At 41.7% G+C, this 20706-nt stretch overlaps 1 protein-coding gene across 12 annotated transcripts in view; it reads left to right on the top strand.

The window, feature by feature from the left end:
- Window positions 1-20706, top strand: part of DNM3 (dynamin 3) — a 569179-nt gene that overhangs the window by 525930 nt on the left and 22543 nt on the right. For 9 of the 12 annotated variants that reach the window (XM_040451682.1, XM_040451678.1, XM_040451685.1 and 6 more), the window contains 3 exons: window positions 2913-3077; window positions 11468-11694; window positions 12358-12597. In XM_040451682.1, coding sequence (XP_040307616.1) covers window positions 2913-3077; window positions 11468-11694; window positions 12358-12597 — 632 coding nt within the window. Of the gene's footprint in view, window positions 1-2912; window positions 3078-11467; window positions 11695-12357; window positions 12598-17478; window positions 17513-17551; window positions 18147-20706 lie in introns of those variants that run through there. The other 3 variants (XM_040451688.1, XM_040451684.1, XM_040451687.1) reach the window with 2 other exon arrangements.

Genomic DNA, 20706 nt, shown 5'->3' with positions numbered 1-20706 from the left:
TGGCCCCTCCCTCCTAAGGTAGCAGTGTGGGTCTTCTATATAAAGTGCTTAGCATAGTACCTAGAACACAGCAAGTGCTCAATAAATGTTCTTGGGAGAGGTGGAATATTGAGGCTAGAATGTCATCACCTCTGACTGTTATCATCACCTCTGACTGTTAAATACCATAACAAAATCCCAGTATACTTCAGATCAGAGAGACAAACTGAATTGTATTTTATCCATTATAGAGGTTTGTATTGTTTTATACAAAAGGTATTTTCCTCACAAGGCTGTTGGTCATCTGTTCTCATATATATATATATATATATATATATATATATATATATTTATATATAATTATATATATTTATATAATATATAATTATAGTATATATTATATATAACATATATTATATATTATATTATAATTATATTTTTTTCATAATCATTTTATCATTCCCACTGTTATCAAGTCATAATGGATCCCAGCTCATCACCCTGGGGTTTCTCTGGTCTCCAATTCCTCTGACACATGGGCAGGCACACTTGGATACCCTGAAATGCACCAAAGCAGCCTCCTTGGTTTCGGTGAACCCTTTTGCAGTTGTTAACTCCTCATCCCATGCATCAGGCTCTGTGCCGGGTGCTGAGAAGAGAAAGATGAATAAGACCCCAGAGCCCAGTAGGGGGAGGAGCATAAAACTAGGCTGGATATTAAATAGTAAAAGTGAATACAAGACACAGAGGAAGCACAGAGCAGGGGAGTGTTGGGGGTCTGGGGGCCATCAGGAGCTTGTCCGGAAGAGGTGATGATGGAGCAAGGCTCTGAAAGATGAAAGTTCTTCACAGGTGGGAGGGAGGGTTCCAGGCAAAGGGGACTAGCTTGCAGAACACATGGAGGTGTAAAAAAAAAAAAATACATTTTCCATTTTTATATTGCTTGAATTGAAAATGTTTTATGCTCAAATTTTTCACCTTGAATTTTCATAACGTATGTTGAGAGTCCAGCAGCTCTCTAACTCTATTCCATGAATATTGAGAAAAGAAAGAAAGAAGCTGACATTCGTTGAGGCCCTTGGCTAGGTCATCTCATATGTGTAATCTCATTTAGCTTCCACAAGTTTTCCAGGGATGTGGGTCCCCATTTTAAAGACAGGGAGGAAGCCAGGTTTTAATTACATCAAGTAACTGAAGTGTGACCACACAACCTGTACACAACAGAGCTTGAATTTGAACCTACAGTTTTCACTTTCACATACAATATCCTTAACATGACATTGCAGTTACCACTGACTCTGACAGTTTGAGCTCAGCATGGAGCACATTTGCAGTGGTTTTTATACCCTAGAAAGAAGTTTGGGAACATGACTGTTTTTTCACTGCCATGGCTAACCTTCCCTCTATCAGCCCTCTATCACTTTATGGCCTTTTTTTGCCTATTTATCCCAGATCCTATTGCGCTTATATATCGCAAATTAATAATAAAAATAACTACATAAGACTTGATTTAGTTCTTTCTTTCATTGATCAAAAACCATTTAAAACAACTGTCCATTTTGAAACTTCCTCTTCCTTGTTGTAGTAGAGTCAGATGTCTCAGAAATGTCCTCAAACTATCACCCAGAAGCATGGGGTCATACTCTCAGGACTGGAAAAATGACTGTTGTGTTTTAGACTGAGTACATTATTTTAATAATTTTTAAAAGTACTGGATATTTCTGAGCCAGAGAAGCCTACATAAATGATTAGAACCAATTTCTATCTTTGTTATTGTTGACTTTGTGGTGTACAAATATGCCTTTCACACATGCTTATTGATTCAAAAGTAAAGTTTGTCATTTATACATCCATTTAAGCCATTTAGCACAGTGCTTTGCCTAGAACTGATTGGATGATTGAAAACCTGGCAGATCAAAGTATGTACATTTCCAAAGAAAAGTACTTCGTGTCTACAATGGAAGCAATAAATTATCCCCCCCCCCTTTTTTTTTGCATTTGTAATTAAATCTTTCCAAATGTTAGAAAGTACCCAGACCACTAACAGTATTTGGATCATGTTCTGGGGCTTAGATGCTCCAACCTGACTTGAAATGGAGACCATTTGTTCTAAATTGATTTCAATGCCAAGCCAATAGGTCAGCCCTTAATGATGAAGATGCCATTTCAGCCCAGCCTCTGGTGGATAAGCCAAAATTAATTAACTCAAGTCCCATAGTATAGAAAACAGATGCTTCTCTCATGTTGCACAAGTAAATTCTTTGTGTATAGATGTGTTCTGTTTTATTCAAAGAATAACAAGTTGGAAGTTAAAATTGTAAGTTTTCCACAATGGAGCCAGCCTTTAGTAGTGATGACAGAAGCATGAATTTACAGAATAAATTCCAGCAAGTGCATGGAAAAATGAATTATTCTCTATATCTCTTACTTTGGCCCCGGGCCAGGCTTAGGAGATTTAGTTTTAAAACCTGGGCCGATCCAAATGCTGATCCATCCCAGAACAGACCTAGGAGTTCCAGAACAACACCAAGGTTATTTCTAATCTATTGAATCCCTAAGAGACCGCTCCCAGAGGTTTACATCCGCATCATTCACTTGGATTCAGTTCTTTGGCCAGCTTGCAAATGGCTTAAGATTAGATTGTTCTCTAGAGGTATGTTGTTAGGTGCACTGTTTATCTGGTTATTCATCTCAGTATTCACTCAGAACTAGAATAGTTGCTTTTCCTAGGCTGTGGCTCGCCGAAAGTAGAATAATAACTTCCTGGTTCTGATCTTTTTTCGGAATTAATGGGTATGTTTAAGATAAAGATGTTACCATCTAGTAATATAACTCCAAATATAGTCATCAGAAGTTGATCATCTGATAATGTATGGTATTTTTTTCTTCTGAACGAATGTGAAACAATCCATGTTTTCTTTCCTTTCTGTTAGACTGAAAATGATGATAATGGCCAGGCAGAAAACTTTTCCATGGACCCACAGTTGGAGAGGCAAGTGGAGACCATTCGCAACCTCGTAGACTCCTACATGTCTATCATCAACAAATGTATCCGAGATCTAATTCCAAAAACAATAATGCACCTTATGATCAACAATGTAAGTGACTATAAACTGTCTCATTTTAACTTCTAACCTATCTTAGTATGGAAACTGCTCATAGTCTCATCAGTTTCTTTATGCTATTTTCTGGATGGTTGAAATACCTATTACCCAGGTTCATCATTTTCTATTACAATTGGTTAAGTGACTAACCAGAGGAAGAGGATTCAGGAAAGCAAACATGAAACTTCTAGCCACAGTGCTGTGGTATTTCCTACTGCCTATCTCTTGAAAAGTATGCATTTGCTCACAATAGAGCAGAGCAAGAATACTGTAGCTATAGTCGGGGTGTAAGTTAATTGCAAAGGCAACAATAAAACCAGATGCCCCGGCTCCTAGATTTTGAGATTAAAGGCAAAAGATATTTATTTTTTTCTACACACATAGACATAAAATATATTAACATGGTTATTTTTTCACCTTCTAAAAGCTATGGAATGCTATTTTAACCTGGGAAATGGCTTTTTGCCCTATCCCCTTGGATTAAAAGTCAGTCAACTTTTCTAAAGTAATGATGATATTGCCACAGATCTTAAAGTGCCTGCTACACTAGCCCTCAATCGATCTGTATCATGTAGAATCTCTCCTTTTTCATGGTTATTTTTATAGTAGTCAGGATATGATACTTAAATTATGGTCTAGTTTGGTTCTCTGGGTAGCTAGTTTATTAAAGTACAAGTTATATCCCAAGTTATTTGAGAAATTATCTTTTAGATAAGATAGGCTGTAATGGGGTGCCTTATAACAGGCTTTTCTGACTCTTGAAAAGGAGATACCAGCATTTTTAGTTCTAGCAATCTTCTAGGGGCACCTTTTTATTTAAATCAATGATATATTATGAGCATTTGCTTGTAACAAATAAAAATTAGCTGGCAAAGGTACTAAAAAGAACCCCTTGCTAGAATTTAGGAGAAACCTGTATTCTAAGCCTGGCTCTGCTACAAACTCTGTTGACCTAAAGACAAATCAGTTAACTTCTTTGCATCTAGGTCCTCCATATTTAAAACACTAATAATAGAAAAAGTACCCGGCTTAGGGATTTATTCCAGAAGATAATATATATGGAAATACGATGAAAAATATACTTGTAAGAAAGCAGTGTGGCTGGCTGCCTATATAAGAACTATAAAAAGCCTTTATCCATATTTCAGGATTTATTTCAAAATTGTGTTTGTAAATATGACCTTCTCTTGTTGTTCATGGTCTATTCATTCCTTGAATAAAGGTTTCCTTGAAGAAACCCCTTGAAGGAAACCCTTCTTGAAGAAACCCTAAGCACCCATGGTTTTTACCTAACTCCATTCCCAGACACATTTTTGCATATTCAACCAAGGTTAGTAGGATACTTGGAAGTATCAGCAGTAGGTAAGCAATATATTGGAAATTTGCAAACTATGAATTGTATTCTTAAGCTTAGTCAGCAGCCTACTGTGTGACCTGAAGCAAATTATTTGGGCCCTCTGAACTGAAGTCAGTCACTTCTAAAATTACGGTAAGAACAAGGAGCTGCCTCACTGTATTGTCAGAGAACATAATAAATGCAACTATATGCCATTTTGAAAAATATAAAGTACTAAACAAATAGTCTGTGTATTTTTAAAATTACCCTCTTAACTTTGCTTAAATGAGTTCAGGTTGTTTTGCCGTGGTATATCCAGGCACTTGCTTATTTAAACATTTTCCTGATTAAGTATCATTTATCTTTTCACAATTTTATCGTAAGTCATTAGTGCTGCCATCAGTTCAAACACTAGGTTGCTCTGCGCTATATTAAATCATCAGCACAGGAAATAGCACTTCCTGTCTAGAGCTGTAAGGAGTAGCCTGACACTAATTAGTTAAAAGGAGGAAAAAAAAAATGACTCTCTCACAAATCCATCCTACTTTCACCTTCTCAAGAAACACACACACACATACACAAAGAAACGTGGGAGTAATTGCCCTCACCCCTCACCGGTGTGCTTGTTGGCTTTAATGAAATGGCTAAACCCCCACCTCCAGGGCATAATCCATGGAGGCAGAGCTCTTGGAACTGTCTTGAGAGAGACCTTGCAGAATGATGAGAATGAAGACTTCAATTCTGACCTGATCGGCACGGTCAGACCTTGACATGGAGGTTAATAGGAATGTGGAGAAAACGGAAACATCATGTAATGCCAGATTCTTACGAAATTATGGTTATATTTCTTTGAAATTTAACTTTTTGTATCTGTCAGAAAATAGTTTTACGTATCTCAGATGACCACTTTTCCTTGAGTATTTTATCTGTGTTTTTACTGTGTATATAAGAATATATAGTTTTTTATATATTTGATCATTATATATGTAAAAATGTAAAAAAAATGGCTCTTTTTAAGTGCCATATTCTCATAGCATCTTTTTGTGCAGAATGTCTGAGCCCTTTTTGTTCATTCTGGAAGTGTTCTATTGAGTACAGGGAAGAGAAACATGGTGGACGCCCAGCCCCGTGTCGTGCACATGTGTTGATTTTTTATTCACTTTAAGGTGCAGAGGTCTTCAAGGTAGAGAATTAATCATAGAATCACAGCTAGAAAACAAATACCTTGACTGCTCATTCTAAATTCCATTCACTTAACCCTGCTGTTTCTGGAAATGGCTTTGGGTAGACGCTCCAGAACCGATAAATGCCTGAAACGGGGTCCTCTGCCTGTGGACAGTCACCATGGAAGGTGGTGCTGTGGCCTTTCCTCTTTGAAATGCGAATGGCTGCTCTGCCTTCTGAAAAAGAATATGTTTCAGCCAACTTTTATAAAGTTCAGAATTTGGTGGGCAGTTTCCTTTGAAAGTTTACATTAAGTGTTCTGCCACTCAAGTCTCCATATGGAATTATTTAAGAAGTTTAAAGCCAGCAATAAATGCCTTGCCTCAGACATACTGTAAGCCTTTGTCTATTGAAGGGCAGCAGCTGTTTCATTGCTTAAGCATACTAGGTAACAGCGGCACAAAGAAATAGCACGTTTATGACAGCCGGTCCTTCTGGTCAGGCTACAGTCGAAGCAGCAGACTTTAGTTCAGGACACACATTAACACCCCATGGCAAGCGCAGTTTGATGGCCTCTCCTCCGCAGCTCACTCCACCGGAAGATTCGCCATCAGAAAATCAAGAAAGGGGATCCAGCTTGATTGTAAAAGTGTGACTGGCAAAGTGGTCCACAATTCTGTGTTGGGACCCATAGGACAGCCACCCACTGGGTACCCATTATTTTGCCCAGATTATAAATGAAGAAACTGAGCCTCCGAGAGGTTAAGTGACTTTCCCGGGGTCACACAGCTGGGGCTGGCAGGGTCAAGATGAAAATCCAGATCCTCCCATTTGCAGTCTGAGGGTCTGTCCCTTTTAACGTCCGTTAATGCATATGGCGAGGTTAGGAAAACTAAATACAGCTCAACCTTCTCAAACTAGGGGACTCCTATCCCCACAGCACATACCTGGTGTATCTTCCCAGAAGGTTCATTTACTCAAAGATTTCATTAGGGGTTGTTTGAATATGAGAAGCAATGTTTTACATCTTAACTAGAAATTCAAGCAAACCCAGATAATACAAAATAGAACATAAAGTTTTTATGAAACTTTTTAAGAACCAAATATGAAGCCTAGAGGCGTTTCACACTTGGAGTGTGTGCTGCTCCTGGACCCCCGGAGATCCACATCCACTCTCCTTGGCCATTGGCACTTTGCTGGAAAATTAGTAACATGTGCCCTAGTTTCAGAACTCACTGTAACTTTCGTGTGTATGAAGTAGAGTGTTATTTCAAATGTTCATTATTTGAGGTGAAAGTACACCTTAAATACCAGGACACTGAGTTTGTTTCCGCGGGTCAAGAACTCAGCATCCTGCTCAAGAAACAGATCGGGACCAGGGTCCAGAAGCCCCCCTCGTGTTTCCCCTCCCCCCCCCCCCCCATACACCCCCCCCCCCCCAAGGGTAACTCTCCTGATTTTTTACAGCATAGGGTGCTGCCTGTTCTCAAACTATGGAATCATATATAGTGCGTGCTTGTTGGTGTCTAACTTCTTCTGCTTGACGTTATGTTTGTGAGTCAAAGGATGTTGCTTTTTAAAGAAGGGAAACGTCATTGGTCTCTAGCAGAACTAAATCCCTGAGAAATGGAAAGGAAGCTAAAGCAGACGTGAAAGAACTGTGAGAGCTCAAAAAATCACAAGCTTGTCACCAAGCCCTTTTCCCAAAGTAAGCACGTTTACACTTCTCAGTTACGTTTTTTACATACCTACCCGTGTGACCGCGAGCAGTCACAGACTGCAGCCCTCCCGTCTAGAGACGGAGAGACCTTAAGGAAACGGTCTTCTTAGTAACAGAATTGTGTGACAATTCTGGGAATGTCCCTTCCATTTGTGAAGGTCTTAAAATGGTCTTAGTTATGAAGACAAAAAAAGGTCTAAGATGCAAACCTATCACAGGTTGATAGAGAGGGGTTAAAGTAAGAAAGAGGGGAAAACATGTGGAAGGTTTTTAATGACCTCACATTCCTCTACTCTGAGCAGAACAACATGGCACAGTCATGCCTGTTTATCTAGCATGTGGAGTCTGAACTGCAGTGAGGTTTTGTGTATGAGGATTTTTTTGTGGACTGTGCCAAGATGTATAGGTTATAAGGTGCTATAATTAATTAAAAACATAAATATTATTTCAAGTCTTACATCCAAGTATAATTCGTCTATGTCACCTTCTGTGAGGTACATTCCAAATGCCATCATCTCAAAGGGATCTACTTGACCTCAATTGTCGTGCAGAAAGAATCCTTGATTTACATATTTGTACCAGGGACACACGGACTGCTCAGAAAGTCCCTGAAGTGTCTGGAAATTCCCGGAAGTACCCCCCTACCTTTGTTCCAGTTGTAGCATCACCGCACTAAGCTAGCACATGAGCAGAGGCTAAAGTTTTGTTTCAGTGCAAAATAAAATGTTAACCTGCATACGCTCTGTATTGAACTCCGTATGTCACTTGATGCCTGCACCATTGCGATAGCTTGCTCTTTTGTTCTTGCGCGTCTGCTTACCTAACGCCAGTCTGGCCTGTGTGCTTTAGCAAGAATAGCTTTGGTGTGCTGAGCACTAACGAAATGCGAGGCATTGTGCGAGGCAGTTTATGATCCTCAGGACAGCCCTTGACGCAGCTACAACCGCTGCCCTCATTCTGCAGATCAGGAACCTGAGACTGACAGAGGTTGCTATTTGCCCAAGAACGGGAAGCGTGGGAGCTGGGACTCGGATTCAGAGCTGTTTGCTCCCAGAGCCTGAGCTCTTGACCACTGTGCTGCACCACCGCTTTCTCCCATGCTAATCATACTCCTATGAATTCAGAGCTTTTGCCAAATCTTTGGGATAGTAGGCAAGTTTTGGTGTGTAACATTTGATGTGGAAGAGTTGATTCGAGGCAGATCTTTTATCAGAATGCTGAAACAAGCCCTTATTATTTTATTTCGTGGTTTGTTTGACAGCCGCTTCTTACTTCAGACCTGCTTTAAATCTATTCTTGGAAGGACCTTCTTTTAAATTACGTTTAATAGATTCTAAGTGATGCTCCAGTTAGAGGTAAAGCTTCAGACTAGCTGAACCTGACTGCTGTTCAATGCCAGGAAAATTGTCTGGTTTTGAGTTCTGAGCTGCACCATGTATCTGAGTGCACACACACACCCAGCCGTGGAAGATTTGTGTGAATGTCCCTGACTCCTTGGGTACTCCTTGGGACTCCTGCAAGTGTGCTGAAAAGTGAATAATTCTCCAAAAAAGGGGGAATGAAATATTCCCGAAGCTAACTTTACTGTCTTTCCTCGAAGTCGAACTTTCCTTCCTGACTTTTGATTTTCTGCTCTTCGACTCACCCAAACCTCGGTGGTTGAGGTGTCCTTGTTCCTTTCGTTCTTGCCCTGTCACATCAAAACAACACCAAGTCGAGTTGGCTTTTCCTTTATAATGTAATTTAGCTGTGCCCATCTTTTCTATTCCACTGCAATCTTGCTAGATTAAACCCTCACCATCTCATAAATGATCTATTAGTCTTATAACAGATTTCTTTATCGCTGTTACCACCCTTACAAATTCTTTTCCAATCATAGACTAATTTCCCTAATCTCTCTTTTATCATTTCATTTACTTGCTTACAAGTCTTCCGTGGCTTCCCATTACCAAGTGGATAAGGTTCAAATAGTTTTCCTTGGCATTCAAGGCTTTCACATCTGGCCCTAGGTGACCTGGCCACATTTACCTTCCACAACTATCACACATAAACCTACCCTACTAGACAGTTGTCCAAATACATCCTGTCTACTAGATTACTTCCATATTTGAGTTACTCTTGGTTTACAAAATATGTGCAAAGAACACTTTTTATTTCACCACAGTGAAGCTGTGATTTACCTGAATTTTCTAAACTATTTACATAGTTTGATACCTTTAAAAAATAATAAAGCTATGTGTTTTAGACTCTTATCTCTTGGTTATGTATTTAACCACCACCCAGGAATTTTGAGCATCTGACAGCTATTCCGTTGTCTGCCTGAATTTGTAACAATTAAATATACTGGCCTTTGCTCTTTCTTAGAAAGACCCAGTGACTCTAGATAAGTGTTAGTTTCATTTAACAGAGAAACTGAAAAATCCGGTTGGTTTATTTTTCTAGGCTTAAGTCAATTAGCATACTTCCTTGCCGCTCTAAAATAATGATGCTTAAACATAAATTGTTTTTTCTTTTTTTTTTATTTTTTTAATCTTTATTTTTGAGAGAGAGAGAGACAGAGTGTGAGTGGGGGCGGGACACAGAGAGAGGGGGGACACAGAATCCGAAGCAGGCTCCAGGCTCTGAGCTGTCAGCACAGAGCCCAACGCAGGGCCCAAACTCATGAACTGTGAAATCACAACCTGAGCCGAAGTCAGATGCCCAACCGACTGTGCCACCCAGGCACCCCACAAATTGTCTTTTCTAAGCACTCAAAGTAGGGAAGAGGGTAATGGAAAGAGCACCAGACCTTGAGTCAGAAGATTTGGGATTCAACCTAATGTTATGTGATTTTGGGCAACATAGTTAAACTCTGAACTTCAATTGCTTTATCTGTAAAATTGGGATCATAGGGGCCCCTGGGTGGCTCAGTCAGTTGAGCGTCCAGCTCTTGATTTCAGCTCGGGTCATGATCTCACAGTTGGTGAGGTCGATCCCTATATCGGGCTCTGTGCTGACAGGCGTGGAGCCTGCTTGGGATTCTCTCTCTCTCCCTCTCTCTGCCCTCCCTGCTCATGCGCTCGCTCTCTGTCTCTCTCTGTCTCAAAAATAAATAAACATTAAAAAAATTGGGATCATAATACATTTCCTAAGTGTGTGGTGAGAATTAAATCAGAAGACTTCTCAAGGCACTTGGGACACACCATATTCTACTGGTCCTCACATTCACTTACTCCACATTTAATATTTCTGACGCCGAAGATGCATGTCACACTCAAGGGCATCTTGGCATTCTGTCATAGTTTACTTGATGGTGTGTTCTCTTTGTGGCCCAGAAAATTATGGTGTCTTCAAATTACTGGTATCTTAGACTTGAAGAAATATGGTGGCCAGTGCTCTCTCCCTCAGTGTTGTGCAGTATATGCATCCTCTCCATTCTCGTTCTGCTACAAAATGCCACTCCCCTAAGACTCATACGTATTGTTGGTACTTAAGTCTTTTTTCATGTATCTGCTAACTATGGAAACTCATGCCAGTTCTCATTACTGTTAAGTAGCTTCTATTGGAAACTTCTAGAAAGCAGAGACTCTCACTTTTTTTTGGTAAATCAACTTGCATAATTATATAAGGTTCTGTGTTTAATAAAAATTCACTTATTGGTACTAATTCCACTTTTGAGATGACATTGCATCCTGGGATCTTGCTAGTGTTTCAGTGATTTTGGTAAGAGCTAGGAATACCAAGGAGTGGATGGCTTGTGTTATTATATAGGTTTCTTACATCAGTGTTTTCTGTTGCAAACACTGCTTCTTCCCTCCTGGTACCTGCCTCGTCTCTAAGCCAAGCAGCCTCAGACAACATAGTGGAAATGCTTACGTAGCCAACAGGCCCTGCTCTGGCGATGGCAGGGTTTAGCCCTCTTTTCAACTAATGTAGGTTTTCCTTTAGTCCACAGCCATGAGACAGAGGGAAAAACTGTTCCTGCACTGGTGCTGAGAACTGGGAGGGCAGGAGGAAACTAGGAGTAAATAGATGCATACACACTGTACCTCTTGCATACCTCACGCATCATGCACCTTTTCCCAGAGTGGGCTGTTGTAGACTTTGTCCACAGCCTCTGAGCCAGTTTATGCCATCTGGCCGCACGTGTGTTCCCATTTTTATTTTTCTGTGGTGACCTGACAGGTTAAAGATTTCATCAATTCGGAGCTCCTAGCACAGTTATATTCTTCGGAGGACCAGAACACTCTGATGGAGGAATCTGCTGAACAGGCGCAGCGCCGGGATGAGATGCTTCGAATGTACCAAGCCCTTAAAGAGGCCCTCGTGATCATTGGTGACATCAACACCGCCACCACTTTCACCCCTGCACCGCCTCCTGTGGATGACTCCTGGATACAGCACTCCCGCAGGTAGGAAAATGGCCCCATGTCACCGGAGGCCTGCCAAGCTCATCCAGTACCATTTTCTGAGTTTGCTTCCAATATGAACCTGAAGAAAAAGGATAATGTAAGTCCAGGAGTGAAAGAGGAGGTCAGATTTTCTCAACCCCCTTCAAAAACAAGCACAAAACATCCCTACAGTGGAATGTTATGTGGTCATTAAAAAGAATAAGTTCTATACTGAAATGAAAAGATAGTCAAATTAACGTGAAGCTTTTAAAAAAAAAAAAGTAAGTTGTAGAATGTTGTGTTCTAATATGTACAAAAAAGGAATTTAGAGAGAGAACATTGCATTATATGGCACTTTATTTTATTGCGTTGTATTATAGAAGGTATTTGAAAAGGATACGCAAGAAACAGCTACTGGTTGTCTCCACAGAGTGCACGGTTGGGAGGAGGGAACCTCCTCTCCACCATTGACTCCTTATATACCTTTTCTTTTTTTAAGTTTTTTTTAAAGTAATCTCGACACCCAGCATGGGGATCCGACCCAGGACCCTAAGCTCAAGAGCGGCATAGTCCTCCCACCAAGCCAGGAAGCAGTCAAAGTGTAATTTTTACAAAGCAACCAGGAAGCTATAAAATACTCTCTTAAAGATGAATTCAGACAGAAACTGCTCTGTCTCTCCCCAGGTCACCCCCTCCGAGCCCCACCACCCAGAGGCGGCTGACCCTGAGCGGTCCCCTCACGCGGCCCGCATCCGGCAGAGGGCCCGCGCCGGCCATTCCCTCTCCCGGACCCCACTCGGGGGCGCCCCCCGTGCCCTTCCGGCCCGGCCCGCTGCCCCCCTTCCCCAGCAGCAGCAGCGACTGGTCCGGAGCGCCCCCGCAAGTGCCCTCCCGGCCCACCAGGGCCCCGCCCAGTGTCCCCAGGTGAGTGCTCTGCGCGCAGCACGAGCCGGTGTGTGCTCTTCGGTTCTCTTCTCATAGCATGACAGACAGAGTTTATTTGGAAAAGAAAATTGCAAAGATATTATCCTACACATTTGCGATTTTCACCCGGGAAGGGTATCGTGGGCAAAGGGTGGAGCCTGTGACACCATTTAAAAACCAATATGTGGTCCAAACCTCTCCTTTACCAACTGGCACACACTTAATGAGACTACAGAAAACTGGGTCCAAATGAATGACATTTGGGCAGCTGTTCGTAGAATCTGAGAGAGCACTTTGAAAGGCAAGAAAGAGCTGTGGTGGGGTTATTGCAAGCTGTGTGCGCCATAGGTCCCGAGAGTATCAGGAGCTAAGGCCTTGCCTTCTCTATTACCAAAGGAGTTCTAGAAAACCACTAACTTCAAGGAATATTATCCATCTGCCCTCTGACCTATAACTCTTAAGCCCAATATTATTAACTTTAATGTAGCCTGAGTAAAAACTGGGCTGATTAGTTTGCAACTTTTTTTTTAAACTACGCATAGAAATTTTAACACGCACATGATGATTGCTGTGTGCAGTCACTAACCATACATGAGGTGGAACTTTGTACATTTGAATAATACACCTTGGCATGTGTAAGCAGATTTTTCAGGCTTGTGAAACAAAATACTGAATAAGTAAACGAAACTTGAAACGTATAGAGTTGAAGCTATATTCTCACTTTTGTGCGTTTACAGTCAAATATGTACAATGTGTACACTTAGAGATTTTAAAAATAGAAGGAATTAGGAGGTTTTTTCCTCAACATCAGAAATTTTCAAAGGAAAGAACATTAGCCCATACAGAAATTTAATATTTTTTAATTCAATTCAGAGGATTAAAATATTTGTATGCTTAATGAAGGAAAACCTTACTATGCATGTACCATAAAACAGAAGTGACTTCCTCCGACCCACGAAGCCTGAGTCACCTCACCCTCTGATTGCGGGCCTTACATTCATTCTGATCTTCATACTTTTGGGTGAAATGAAGAGAAGGGGCACCTTAAACATGTAAACAAAGGGTGGTGTAGCAGGAATGGCAGAGGATGTGAAATCAGAAAACCTTGTCTGTCACGGACCTCGCACAACTCATTAAACTCTGAGCTAGGGGTTCCCCATCTATGAAAGAGGAACGATTTCACCAAGGTCGTTGCCCACGTCGTATGAAATGAGGTGTTTGAAAGAGCCTGATAAACTGCAAGGCACTGTGGTTGTTAGGGTTATCATCACTTTGGTCCCAATCAGAAAGGATATATGTACTCTCAAACCTATTTTTTTCTTTTTTTTTTTTTAATTTTTTTTTTCAACGTTTATTTATCTTTGGGACAGAGAGAGACAGAGCATGAAGAGGGGAGGGGCAGAGAGAGAGGGAGACACAGAATCGGAAACAGGCTCCAGGCTCTGAGCCATCAGCCCAGAGCCTGACGCGGGGCTCGAACTCCCGGACCGCGAGATCGTGACCTGGCTGAAGTCGGACGCTTAACCGACTGCGCCACCCAGGCGCCCCCCTATTTTTTTTTCTTAAAAATAGGTTCAGTTTAGAACTCATTTGTGACACAGCTAAATTTCTAGTAATAATAGTAAAAGTGATAGCTAATATTTATTGTGCTCTCACTGTATGCTAGGCACTGTCCTAAGTGCTTTGCAGGTACATTTTTGTTTACTGCGCACAGCAACCCAAAAGGATAGGTTATTATCCGCTTTACAGATGAGGCACAGAGTTCTGAACAACTTGCCCAAGGCTGCTCAACCAGACCCGAATGGAGCTGGGCTTTAATCCCAAGCAGTCTGACTCCAGAGCCCAGTCTCCTGACCACAATACCAGGGTTTCTCAACCTCGGCACTGTTGGCATTTTCCTTGTGGGGGGCTGTCCCATGCACTTCAGTATGTTTTGCAGTATCGGAGCCTCTACCCAGTGGATGTCAGTCGTACTCCTCCCCTCCCCCCCAGTTGCAACTATAAAAATGGCAACGTTGCCAGCGTGTTTGGGGAGGTGGGGAGTGGGGTGTAAAATCCCCCTCTCCTTGAGAACCACTGCACTACGGTATTTCAGAGATTTTTCCCTTCCATGTAAAAAATAGATTAAAAAGATCATTGTTGAGTCTCACTGCAAGTCAGATTAAATTACTGTTTTAGGAAACTTCAGATGGACTGGGAAAGTGTCTGCCATTGTGCCAGGAAGGTATGGACGCCACTGGGCAAGGGCGTTGAGAGTGGGAAGGCAGGAGTCCCATAAAGAGTCGGCTATTTTGTCTGTTTTGCTATAAGAAGGAACCAGAGCAACCTGGCGGTGCCTTTCCTCAGGAGCGAACGTGCATGTCTTTGTTTGCTTGCTTGGCTTTTTTACCTCTTTGTTTCAGATAAGCTGGCTTGCCAATACCCTTCAGAGATTCTGTTGAATGCTGAATCAGTCTGTTAAGTGGGATGGAGTCCCCCTTGGTAGTCCCAAGCTCCTGCGCACAAGGTAGTAGGCAGGAACGGGTAGCTTGCGCTACAGAAGGGGAATCACCAGCTTTAATGCATCTGTGTTGGGGAGTTTATAGGACAGCAGTTATGTTATTCAAAATTTCTAGAATATTCTCAGCTTGGAGCCAGATCTAACTTGCCCTGGCCTTGAAAAGAGTCTCAAATGTAAAACAGAAATGAGAGTTCAGAGTAAAAGAGGAAAGTTGGTTTTTGTGCTGAGCCTTCAAGTTTCAGCGCCAGTTCAGCACAACGGGAGGGAAACCCCTCTGGGGGGGTGGGGGGGGTCACCTGAGAGGGAGCAAGAAAGACTCTGTCAGGATCCTTATGCCTATTAAAGTTTAGCTTTAGATGAAGAATTCTGACCACATAAAGTCTGTTTTTAATAAAAGCCAGAGCAGGAATCCTACCAAATGCAAGCCAGAAATGGGGTTTAAGATTTCAAAAAAAAAAAAAAAAAAAAAAAAGGAAAGAAAGAGAAAAAGAGACGACAAAGATGGGAAAAGAAAGAAAAAAGTTGAGGAAGCTCTTGTTGAAACTTCACCTTGTTCTGTTTATTTATATATTCTGATTTCCCTCTATGAGTTGCCTCCATTTTCTCTATTAAGAACTTAAAAAAAATAAAATAAAATGCCATTATCCATCATCTCCAGGAAAACAACCCTTAGCTTTCCGAGAAGGAAGTTTGATTTTTTTTTTCCCTAGCTCTTTACTTTCTTAAGGGCCCTTTCTCGTCCTTTATCTGAAACCAGAAACTCATAACGTGACAAGACAGTACAAACCATGTCCCGCCGGCTCCCCGTTGGGCATTAATATTACAGAGGCAGTAACTGAACTTTTAGAGGCAAAATATTCCACCATTCGGCATGTGCCTGCACGTAGCTTTCTTCTGGATAATTTGCAACTTCATTAGCAAGTTATGATTTTGACTTTTAAGAGCATATATACTTTTAACCCTATTCAAAGGTAATGAAAGCACTTGCAGTTGGACAGAAACCATGAGCGTTCTGCTTTTTTTTTTTTAATTATTATATATTTCCATTCCAATGTAAAGGAAGAGGAAGGAGAGAGGCGGGTGGAGTCATTTTTGGCCCCACTTTTCTCAGCTGCTCAAGCTGTTCTGGTTTATGTGCGTGGAGGCTTTCGGTGAGGAAGCTGGAAATACTGCGAGCTACATGCCTGTTTTAATTACTTCCACCTGAGCTGGGGGGGCATCTCTGTCCCAAAGAGACTCACCAGTAGGGATGCTTCTGTCATTAGTAAGTTCAGTGTACACAAATCTGATTTGTGGAACATTTTCTACCGCCAGAATATCTGACGTGCCCCTCCCCTCTCGCCCCACTCAACTCCTCTGAAGGGGCTAAAGCCCAGTTTGAAAATCCCAGCCAGTTGTGTTCTTGTTTAGCAAGGTGATCTTAAGCAGACATCACCACCTCTTTAGGGGCCCTATTCTCTTACTTGAAGATCCCAGTCTTCATCAAATACTAACGTTGGGGCTGATGTAGCTATTTTCAGTCACAGCTTCTTAAAATTAGTTAATTGGGAATCACAGCCTTTGACATTAACAGAACAAATTAACTGAAGCAGAGCGTGTTTTTCCTGGCAACAGCTGATTCTGGCATTATTTTACTCATTTGTCTTCTCCCCTCTCCTTGGACTAAGCTATTTTGCAACAGTCAAAAGGGGATAAGGGTGGGAGGAAGGGTCTCTATCCAAGGAAAAGCAAACTTCATTTGCCTCGTCACTCAATCCTCTCTTTAAAAAAATATATATTGGAAAACTGAAGTATGTTCTTTTAACTACCCTTGTCACCAAGTCTGATGGTGTCTTTTAAAAATGGCAAAACTGAATCATAGGAAAGGATTTGGCTTTTACCCCAACTCCTCCACATGACAGAAACGCAAGATGGAAACCAAGAAACGCTCCATCAGAGGACTCTCTGATGAGTGCCATCGCGAAGCTGGCACCCTGCTCTGCGTGCGCAGCCCCGGAGGGGCATCAGCACTGCCACAGGGTTTCCCACTCGGACCCATTCCGTGACTTATTCATTTCCCCCGACTTGACATGGCACCCTTGTGCCATGGCACCTTCCAGTCCCCCATTCTCCATAATTTACTGCTAAACCAACCATGGCAAAAGATACATAAATCCCTCTACACAAGGAGATAATTGTTGCACTCGTGGTCTTTTCTTTAAGGAAGTAAAAGCCATTTGGTTCTCTTTACAATTTAAGCTTGTTTCAGACATTTGACGTTGATACCCTGCTGTGCTATATCTCTTTTACATATTTTATATGTTGATTTAATTGACAGTTGACACGGAACCCCTTTCACTTAGGGATAAGGTCTCCTTGTTTTGTTTTGTTTTGTTTTTCAGCCAGTCCCCCAAATTTTGAGTAAGGACAAACCCACGATTCTTATAAGTGTGTCTTTGCATCCCTAACATGAAGGTTTGGTGCCATGAAGGATGAAGCTGCTGAGAATTGAAGTCATGGGCTTAGGGTACATGGACAATTAAGCGACTTTGGGGACTAGCCTGTGTCCGACTCTCCCGCAATCATGTCCTGGAAACATCCTGATTTGCTCCCTCTTCAAGAGCCCTCTAAAAGTATGACTTCTCTTAGCAGCTGAGTATCATTTGGACAAACGATGAATTCGCCTTGTGATTTCTGATTTCAGCCATGAGGTTTCTTTTTTTTCCTTACTGTCCTTCCCCTTTAAAGAACAAATAAATAAATTTATGACTAGGTAGTCTGATTTTTCAGGGAACAGTTTTTATTTTTAGCGACTGGATTTAAAAGTTAAGCAAAAAAAAATTTTTAAGTATAAATGCCAAGAATAGAAACAACTTTGAGGTATTCTTTCTGATTCTTAATACTTAATGCATTTCATGAGGCTGCTGTGTCACAAAATTTGTTACTGAAATCCCAAATGTAATTAATAATTTGTTGCAGGTTTAACATGAGTTGTCATGATGCTTCATATATTTTAATGAAAACAGAAATGCGGCCATAAACTGTTCACTAAATAAAATATTCAATTTAATTTAAGCCCCTCAATTAACTATCCCATCAAAATCATTCAAATTCCACAACGATTCTGGTCGTAACATAATATGGCACTGAGGTGAATCGATGGTTAATGGCAAAGTTTTTCATTCTTCAGTCTTGGTTTCAATCTGGTTTAAGTGAAGGTAAAATTAGTCTGGTGGTTTCCTTCTTGGGTCTAGCAAACTTGAGTCTCCTTTACACAAACATCTCCATCCTGCCACAGTGCGAATGACGGGCAGCGTGTGTAGGTGAGGCCCGGGCACAGAACTGCAAGGGTTCTGAAGGTCAGAATCTGGGAGTTTTGCAGAGGTGTCGAGGCGGACTTCAGATTGCCTTTCTGTTTTGGATGTGTCCCCTATCTTACTTTTCCAAACATCTGATGTGGCAGGAGGATAGAAGAAAAAAGAAAAGAAGGAAGGATCTACATCAAACTAAGTACAAGCAACATAAATGCAGACAGGCTGCAGGCAGTGGTAAATATAACAATATGCCGCTGTTAGCCCAGTGGTAACTGGCATTAAGTTAACGGAATGCAACTGTTTCCACATCCCATGACAAATAATAGCAAATAGCTCTGTCATTGTTCTCTCTGGGGTTCTAAATTGCTAAGCTTCAGCCATTGCAGGGAAAGCCCTTCTGAGTTTCAAGATACCCAGCCCTGCCCTGGGCTTCACCTGATTGATAGAGGAAGACAGCCAAGACGGGAGTCTGGCACAAGAGCCACTGACCAGTGAAAACTGCACAGTAAATGATCATTATTCTTCCTGTGGCCAGTCGGCAGCAGACTGTCACCGGTTGGAATCTGCTGAATGTTCCTCTATACAAGTTGATGTCAGCTCAAAAAAGAAGAGAACAGAGCAGAAGAGAAAAGAGAAAGAAAAGCGAACTGCACCCGGTGTAAGCAGCCAGGCGCACACAAGCTAGTACTGCTCTTTCATCGTGCCCTCTTTTGTCTCCGTCGCTGTGAGAGAAGAGTGATTTTCCAGGGAAATCCTTCACATGCAGACAGTTCTGGTTAGATGGCATGTTTTTCAGTGACTTCAGAGATCCATAGCACGAACAGCTCATTCTCGGAGTGTGCTGCTCGGATGAAATTTAGAGGTGAGAGAGCCACAATTCATGGCTCTGAGCTGCCGGGTGCTTCTTCCTCCCCTCTGACTTATCAGCTACTGTGAAAGACTGGAAGCGAAATTTAGCTTACAAGAGTTGCTTTAGCTGATAAACAGCCAGGAAATTAAACATGAAATTGTAAACACTGCGTCTTTCACTCAGAATGTGCCTTAAATGCTTACCTCCAGCAGTATGAGAAAGGGAGTTGAGGACTTAGCTGAGGGTTTGATGGCTTTTGTCTGGCTGACATAACTTTATTGCTGCTTAAACACAGAATTTTTAAATGCCCAACACTGAAATCCTTTAGCTCACCAGAGCCAACATACTGTAACCATTGTCTGGGGGAACCTCTGAAGCTAAACACGTATTTACACCCTTTAGTTGCCAAATGAAATCCATCTGGCTTACTAAATGCTGTTGCCAAAAGAATATTCCACTTTTGGTCTGGCCGGTATTTTTAAGTGTGGGGGGAGGGGGACAGTGTTGGGAGGGCATTGGCTTGAGAGAATCTGTATGTGTATTGATGCCCTATTACCTGTACGTGGATGAAGCTGAGATCACTTGGCAACTGTGATCAAAAATAGAAGAATTCCTACCTAGGGCAAAGTCTAAAGCCACAAGGTATTTAGGCAGCCTCATCATGGTATGGTACTTTCTTTTCCTTCTGGCTGCTTTTTAGGCATCAGAGCCACGTGATAAGCAAACCCACAAATAGTGGCTACCCTAATTTCTGGAATTATTTTTTTAATGATTCCCATAAACACTAGGAAATGTGTTCCTAGTGTTCCAGCCAAAATGATCAGCTCACATGAACTGTAGAGAGAACACATTCCATCCAAGGATCAGAAAAAAAAATGGTTAATCAAAATGGCAAATGGCAAAATTCTCAATCACTCATGGTCAATGTCAAGGCTGGGCCTTCTTGACTTACTTCAATTGCTCAGACATAAGGAAAGTTCCAAACCTTCCTCAAGTCAGTGTTTTCCCCCATTGGAATTAGTTTCACACCAAAAATTAGGAAACAGTGTAAATACTGGGAACCCAGTAAATGTGCAAGTTAATATAAAATTTAGAAATAAGCTCCATTCCCGGGGCGCCTGGGTGGCTCATTTGGCTAAGCATCCGACTCTTGATTTCAGCTGAGGTCGTGATCTCACAGTTCGTGAGTTGGAGCCCCGCACTGAGCTCTGCACTAACAGTGCGGAGCCTGCTTGGGATTCCCTCCCTCTCTCTCTCTTTCTCTCTCTCTCCCTGCGGCGCCGGCCCGGACCCCGTGCACTCTCTCTCTCTCTCTCTCTCAAAGTAAACAAATAAACTTTAAATAAAAATAAACAGAAATAAGCTCCATTCCTCCCCTGCTTCCTTTGCGGAAGGGCTGACAACCCAGTGGAGAGGGAGACTAACGAGACCTGGATAACCACAAAGTAGCCGCACCACCACACAAG

This window comes from Herpailurus yagouaroundi, unplaced genomic scaffold (genome assembly GCF_014898765.1).
Source record: "Herpailurus yagouaroundi ecotype Mexico unplaced genomic scaffold, PumYag 205, whole genome shotgun sequence".
Lineage (NCBI taxonomy): Eukaryota > Metazoa > Chordata > Mammalia > Carnivora > Felidae > Herpailurus > Herpailurus yagouaroundi.
This window is presented reverse-complemented; position numbering and strand designations above follow the sequence as displayed.